The 8248-nt window shown below is 33.1% G+C and overlaps 1 protein-coding gene across 1 annotated transcript in view; it reads right to left on the reverse strand.

Annotated features, from left to right (window-relative positions):
- Window positions 1–8248, reverse strand: part of LOC142347789 (uncharacterized) — a 32949-nt gene that overhangs the window by 18278 nt on the left and 6423 nt on the right. Inside the window, exons 2-3 of the mRNA XM_075398963.1 lie at window positions 6053–6134; window positions 3543–3748 (exon numbers count right to left, since the gene is read on the reverse strand). Of these exons, the coding sequence (XP_075255078.1) occupies window positions 3543–3748; window positions 6053–6134 (288 nt within the window). The remainder of the gene's footprint in view (window positions 1–3542; window positions 3749–6052; window positions 6135–8248) is intronic.

Raw genomic sequence — 8248 nt, forward strand, 5'->3', positions numbered from 1 at the left:
AGAGCAATTAATCAGGGCAGCTAAATATTTTAGGTGAGCGCTAAAATAGGCAGAGCTATTGCAGCTTTTCAAGATACTTTTTGCAACCAGCTCCTACTCACGGATTGAAAAATAATTGTAATCAATTGATGACAATAGTTGATTGGTGACTCTCATTTAATCACAGAAAAAAGGATCGACACAATTAGTTGCCAATTATTAGAGAAAAGTGAAAAAACATTCTCCGAGGTTGAAAATCTGAAACTTGAGACAATCTTCCCTGATCACCAAGTTCTGTTGCAAACCATAATTAATTTGACAGATTTGAGGGTGATATAGTTTCGGTCTATGTTGAGAACATTGATTGTTAGAGAACACACAACCATCTGCCTATATTGGTTGAATCAAGGCAAAATTTTTAAAAACAACGAAAACGATTATTGGTAGAAAAAAGAATTTAATTGATCCATAATCAAACAAAAACAACTTTTGTGAATAACTACTTTGATGTGAATAACTATTGTCCAAATTTCATCTTAACAGCTTTTAAAAAAGATTTGAAAAGTTTCTTTTTCTCGAAGTAACAAATTTCTAAAAACAATTTATCAAAACTTAATCAAATCGGCTTCAAGAATATAATAAGTACAATTGATGCTATTTCAACATACAGAGAATGAGAACGCTTGTATAAGAAAAAAATGTCACAATGCATATTATTTGACCAAACCAAAGCTTTTAATACTGTACATCAAAAAATTTTGATTGCCAAATGTGAAAATTGCGGCTTGGAAGGAGTATTTGGGAACTTTTTGATCTCTTGGAAAACAGAGAGCAAATAGTTGACTTCAACAAAAATTTTCGATAGAATTAGTCAGCAGGGGGGTCCACCGGTTAGTGTACTAGGTCCTCTCTTGTTTTCATCTATCTTAACGATGTTTGAGAAGATGAGACAAACTCAAATTTGACTCTCTGCTGACGACTGTAACTTACTGCACAATGAAAAGTTAAATGAGGATAGACAAAGATGCGAATTTTGGATTAAATTCTTGGTTAAAAAAACAGATAAAGACCAAATAGCAACAAAATTGGTAAAATTAATAAACCAAAATATTGAAAATGGAAGATTCGTTGACCAGTGAAGTTGCGAGAAGCGGCAGATACCTCGGAATGGAAACTGATAATGAACGAAATTTGACATACACCAAGTTCTGTTGCAAACCATAACTAATTTGACAGATTTGAGGGTGATATAGTTTCGGCATAAGTTGAGACAATTGATTGTTAGAGAACACACAACCATCTGCCTATATTCCTGGGTTGAATCAAGGCAAAATTTTTAAAAACAACAAACAATTATTGGTAGAAAAAAGAGTTTAATTGATCCATAATCAAACAAAAACAACTTTTGTGAATAACTACTTTGATGTGAATAACTATTGTCCAAATTTCATCTTAACAGCTCTCAAAAAAGGTTTTGAAAAGTTTCTTTCTCGAATTAACAAATTTCTAACTGAAAACAATTTATCAAAACTTAATCAAATCGGCTTCAAGAATATAATAAGTACAATTTATGCTATTTCAACAGACAGAGAATGAGAACGCTTGTATAAGAAAAAAAATGTCCCAATGCATATTATTTGACCAAACCAAAGCTTCTGATACTGTACATCAAAAAATTTTGCTTGCCAAAAGTGAAAATTGCGGCTTGAAAGGAGTATTTGGGAACTTTTTGATCTCTTACTTGGAAAACAGAAGGCAAATAGTTGACTTCAACAAAAATTTAAGTTAAATGAGGATAGACAAAGATGCAAATTTCGGATTAAATTCTTAGTTAAAAAAAGATAAAGACCAAACAGCGACAAAATTGGTAAAATTAATAAACCAAAATATTAAAAATGAGAGATTCGTTGACCAATGAAGTTGCGAGATGCGGCAGATACCTCGGAATGGAAATCGATAATGAACGAAATTTGACAAACAATTAAAAATTTTAAAAAGTTCTTCAAAGGTAGCACCTATCAAATATCATATACGGGCCTTTTCTAACAGTAACCAGCTATATAAGTTTTATAAGACATACATTCAACCAATTTATCAAATTGGAGTAGTAAATTACGGCACTGCAAACTAAAATTCTAACAAGATCAAAAAGCAACAAAAAACATTTTTTACATCTATCAAACATCTTTCAAATATCATATGCGGGCCTTTTTCAAAAGCAACCAGCTATATCAGTTTTATAGGACATACATTCAGCCAATTTATCAAATTGGAGTATTAAATTACGGCACTGCAAACTAAAATTCTAATCAAGATCAAAAAGCAACAAAAAATATAAAGGGACAAATGTTGGAAGAATTGCTCTTGAACAACAGGCGAGGCAATTTAATTCAGGTGCTGTAGCCTAGATCAATTTTTCTTTATCAGTGCAAAAAAACTTTGCCCCCAACGGGGTTCGAACCCTTGACATCCCGATCCATAGCTACCCACACTAACCACTGCGCTATGAGTCACGGTGTTTCCCAAACTGCAACCGACTATATATTAGCAACAAGTTTTACTTCGGAGAGAGCAATAGATCACTCAAAAATGATGAACGAAAGCGTAAAAAAGTCACTTGAAAAGTCACAGAATGTTCTAGAAGAAAAGCGCAAAATTGTCAAGCGAAAAATTGCATAAAAAAGACACCAGTTTACAATAATTGCTATGAACTTCGCTCAAGAGCAATTAAACAGTAATTTGGAACTCTTCTAAACTCAAAGTCTGAAAAACCTTGCTAAGATTAAAGAAAAATCTGATACATAAGAGAACTACATAATTATGAGTTATTGACAACATTTTTGAGACGAGAATCGGAATAACCCGATGTTAATAACTTCATAACAGAAGTCTCAAAGCTGCTAAAAAGCACTAGTAGACTGAAAATATTGAGAAACAGAGAAAAATTAATATCAAGTTCAAAACATTTGAGAACAGGGCACGATTACTTTTCAATGTGTTCAGTTGGACCAAAACATTTTGATATCGGTAATAATGAGCAAAAAAGATGGGCTGGATAAATTGTTGCACTATTTTCGGGATTTGCATATATGTGATAATGAATATCTTCTATGGTTGTTCAGGTAGCTTTTTCTTATCGAACGAAAATTTTCAGGGCTTATTCCTGCGGTTATGCCGCCATAAATCATGAGTCATAATAATCGGTTTTATGATCACTGGAATTAGAGTCGTCAGTTGTTTGCGGGAGACATCACTCGAAGGACTAAATTTCTGAATGTTGCTCTCAAAAGGTGGTAAATTTTGTTGAATAAGTACTTTGACTGTATTTTAAGCCTCTTGAAAAAATTTATTATTTTTAATAGCAATTATTGCATATTGATTGTTGTTTTGCCAATTACAATAATTGATTCCTTTTTTCTCAAAATCCCAGGTCCTACTCAAGCTGAATATAACATTATGTATAGGGTATCTCTAATGAACCTGGGTCTGCTGAGAAACAATAACTTGTGATCTAAACAGATCTTATATAAGTTTTTTATAACAGATTCGGTATCGGTACTAACATCCCAAGTGTCAAGAATATCCTCATCGTGTCTAATGTCAGTGACGGGTGCTGCATTCAGGGTCCCATCCGATTGCGAACGCTGTTGCTGTAGACTGGAAGAAGCTTCAAAGTCAACAAACTGTCGTGGAGGTGGTGGTTTCTCTGTAACTGACTTGATTAATTGATTCTTCTTTTTAAATTGTTCGGCTTTATCTTTGACTGTTCCTAAATACATAAACACAAAATCCATAGTGAAGTCTCCGAAATTAAATGAGTGATTTATTGTTATAGCCAAAACTAGACACTATTACAGTGCACAATTTAACAATGCTTGAATGATATGCATATTTACCAGTTCAATACCTTGCCAGACACTGTTAATATAGTACAAAATACTGATGTAAGATGGGCAATATTGTTCATTTAGCTTCGAGGCAGATTCAAAACAAAATATTCTATGAGTCACAAATTAACCTAAAGTGTTATTCAAAAATCTGACATTAAGATGTGATATTCCCGGATTTGGGAAATGTATGACATAAGTGTAGAACGCTAAAATTCTGCCTATTTGAAACACTTTTGCAACCAGCACCAGCTCCTCAAAATAGAAATATTTACCCAATTTACATGTAACACAATATTGTGGGTTATATATCATCTCAGCTACAGAACTGCCAGCGTAGAGTATACAAATGTATGGCAAAACTTACTCCATTGCAAAAAATACTTGAAAAACCAATTCTCAAAAAAAAAACAAACAACAAAACGTAGTTAACTGTGAGGTTCAAAATTTATTAGGAAGGTATCATTAAGAAGTCCCTAACATTGCATAAAAATTGGTGTTCAATTGATTAAAAATTTGGGACTATTCTGTTTCGCCCCTTCTGCCCTCACCGTGTTTTTATGACCCCCCGCTACAAATTTTATGTTGTTATATAGCACGTTACTATGTAAATATAATGCACGTGCGCCTGTGGGTCATAAAACATATATTCCCACTAAGCTGGGGTGGGGGGCAAAACAGAATAGATCCAAAAATTTTAACACCTGCTGTAACTAGAAAAAAAAACATTGACATTATTGGCGCAAAAATAAAAACAATTACTTCATTCAGAAAGTATTCATAAGAAAAACTAAAAAGAGAACATATTGATCCTCACGAATTAGAGAAAACTCAGTCTGAAATCTCGATATCGCAAAATTTTATACAAATAAAATCTACTTAAGTATTTTATACTATCAACTGGTAACGTTAAAAAATAGCCAATTTCATTAGATGGACAAAAAACAATTGGATCTTTTCCGCTTGTGCCCCCAGGTCAGTGGGCGAATATTATATACACTCCCCTCCCCCGAACGCACGTGCCATATTTTTCTTCATATTGAATTACTATTTTATGTCACGTGCGCTGTAACTGGGGACACACACAGAAAACATCCACATAATTATTATTATTATTGGTTTGAGCACCATTTAAAATATCAACAGTGCAGGAAAATTGAAACAGAAAATTCCACTCAACAGCGACGGCATGCGAGAACGAATGTCTTCCAAAATTAGAGCAAAATTTGAGAACAAATAAAGTGTTTTAAAAAATTAGAGACCTTGTAACCATCTTGTTTTGTTTCATTAGTTTTGATGAATATAGTGGGAGTTTGCCAGGATGATGTACAAAGCGATGCGCATACATTAGGGTTTCGAACACAATGCTTTGCCTAATTGGCAACCAGTGTAACTGCTTGCGGTACGAGGTTGGTGTCGACGGTGACAAAACGAAAAATCAAACGCACCGCAGAGTTAATTACACGCTAAAGTTTTTCTAACAGAAAGTTTGGCAGACCATAAGAGAGCGAAGTACAAAAGTCAACACGTGATAACACTAGAACTCTAATTAACTCAATTAGAACTGAAGTTTCCTCTTGATCTCGAACTGACCACACTACGGAGATAAAAAAAATGAATTCAAACAAAAAAATTTGACCTGTGGTTGAAAATTAAATTTGCAATCAATATAAAAACCTAGATAATATACTTGTGCAGTGTAGTCACCAGTTTCTGGCAGACGTAAATGACCATGTTTCACAATTTTACATATCCGACTAAAAATATTCTCACTCTTATCCACTTTCATTTTCAGTTTTGCATTGCTGAACCAATGTTAAATTAAGGTTAATAACATCAAACATGCAATGACTGAGGGTTGAACCCAATATAAAATTTAGAACGGTATCATCTGCGTAGGAACGACAGTTTATTCCCAGTTCTTTCAGCCTATCTTCAGCATGTAACAGAAAAACCAAAGGACCAAGAACAGACCCATGTAGCACACTCGTTCTATTTACAACATCGTCAGAAAGACATCCAATTATGATAACTTGTTGCCAACGAAGCGAAAAATAATATTTAATAAACTTTAACACCACAGTTTGCAGAACAAAAATTCTTGCTAATTTCTCAAAAGAAAAACACGTGAACAATGATATTAAACGCTGCAGACACATAATTCACTAGATACGTGGCCTACTAACGTCGGACAATTAGGAAGGGGTATCTCTTGACAGGTGGGGTGTCATCGTGGTTACGCGTGGAATGATGGGTTAATATATATCTCTTAAATTTAGAGATTAAAGAGCCTTAAAGTTTTAAGGGAAATCAACGCCCTCCTGGCTTCAACAGTTTTTGGGGACAAAAGTTTCAACAAGCTCGAACGGAAAATTGCGCAAACAAAAAAAGAGCAGAAAAAACAGTCTCAAAATTCTAGAACTCAGGACCACTAGATTTAATAAAATGGAAATTATTTAAAAAAAGGTATGACTCAGCCAATGGACGCATCAGTGGGCCCTCATTATGAAACAATACAGCAGCGTATCTAAATTGACCGCAAAAACACAGGAATTTTTTCTGTTTTGGTGTTACAGTGTTTTAGCAATTCTGAGATCGAAATTTCATTAAAGCCACCTAAAGTGCATATACTTATGCTTTGAGCTGTAATTTGTTAAAATTTTTGGATTTTATTATATGTTCTGAGCTATATGTTTTGAGCTGCAATGTTTGCTACTGCTTTCCCCTTTGATTTCGGGACATTTTGACATCATACGGAGGTGCATTGTTTAAATTGCTACTGGCAAAAAAATCAGAGAAATAATTTAGTGTTGCATATCAAACTAACAAGAGGAAGAAAAAAGACTTTTTTTACCGGGCTCCCAACCAATTACCCTCGCTGTTTAACATCCACGCTGATTAGAAAACTATGAAAGAGGGATTGACCTTGTTTTAACATGAAATTTTGCGAAATTCAGTACAACAAACAATTAGCTTCTACGTGGCGTATTTTTTGTGGATTGGCACTTGTATCGTAACAAAGACCTTTAATCGAACACAAACTATGAACGAAAATGCTCCCGACATTGGAACCACTTTACCTTGTAAAATCATTTCTCTGATTTACTATAAATTTCTGTTAATAATCAAATTTTGTGGGCAGCTTCATACTAGATGACCATTAAAACTTTGTGAACAGTTTTGAAAGTGCCAGAAAGCTCCAGGTATAGATTCCTGTTATGCTTTTTGATTTTTGAATGTGGGCTGGAAAACTTTCATTAATCAAACTCAAAAAATAAATATACTTTAGTTATTTATGTATAAAAAATAAAAATAAATATACTTTAAAAAAATAAATATACTTAGTTCCGCAAAGTGGGCACTTTTAGAACATTTGCCCCTGACATATTTTTCGTTCCAAAAACTTTTCTTCGGACAACTTCACACATGACTAATACTATTGCAGAGAAAATGTTTGTCATATTTTTATTATATTGGTTCTCAATTAAAAATGATTTTGATTAAAAAGAATCAAACTTTTTCAAACTTTCTGTTGATTGTGAGTGTCACGTAAAATCGACGCTATTTTGAAAAATACTTACAAAGTATAAACATCTGTCATACACTAAATTAAAATGAATCTACCAAATGAGTTAAAATAGCAAAATTTTAAAAAAAAAGTATTTAAATTTAAATTTACATTTTATAGATTTAAATCTTTTTTATTTGCACAATGTTTTTTGAAAAAAACAACAATAACTATATAAATTTACCTTTACGTAATTACAAAAAATTATGAAATGTATTCTTTTGCAATCCAAATGTCTCTGATATTTTTAAGATCACGACACTTTTTAAAAGCGGTTCACAATCCATCAAGTTTCAATGCAAAGCATTTTCTCATTACTTAAAGAATTTTTTCAATGTCATCTCCGTTTGCACTTTTGGCAACCATGCAGAACTACCGGTTTCCTTGATATTTTTGCAACTGATAGAATTTGCGTAAAATGAATAGTCCGCAGCAGGTTCAAAATATTCAAATGTTTAGCCTGGTTTCCATATTTGGCAGAAAGCACTCCTGTAACTCATTTAGCTTTCCTCTGAAATTTTCCAGGTGCTGTGTTATATATTTATTTATCATATAGTTTGATGATCGCTAAATTTCATGATGTGATGCTTGGTGTAACTAATATTTAATTAAAGTAGATTTCCTTAGCCAGTGGATTAAATCCATATACTGATCGCTAGATGTTGCTTTTCCTACTCATCTTCCGTATGCATGGTTGACAGCTAAAGTTTTTGGTAGATTGTTACCATTGAAAGATTGAATTAATAAATCAATTTGTTCAAATGATCACAATAATTCCTTTTTCCCTCGTAGTTCTTATTTTTACCGTGAAGAT

The sequence above is a fragment of the Convolutriloba macropyga genome, chromosome 1 (genome assembly GCF_964194025.1).
Source record: "Convolutriloba macropyga chromosome 1, txConMacr16.3, whole genome shotgun sequence".
Classification (NCBI taxonomy): Eukaryota; Metazoa; Xenacoelomorpha; order Acoela; family Convolutidae; genus Convolutriloba; species Convolutriloba macropyga.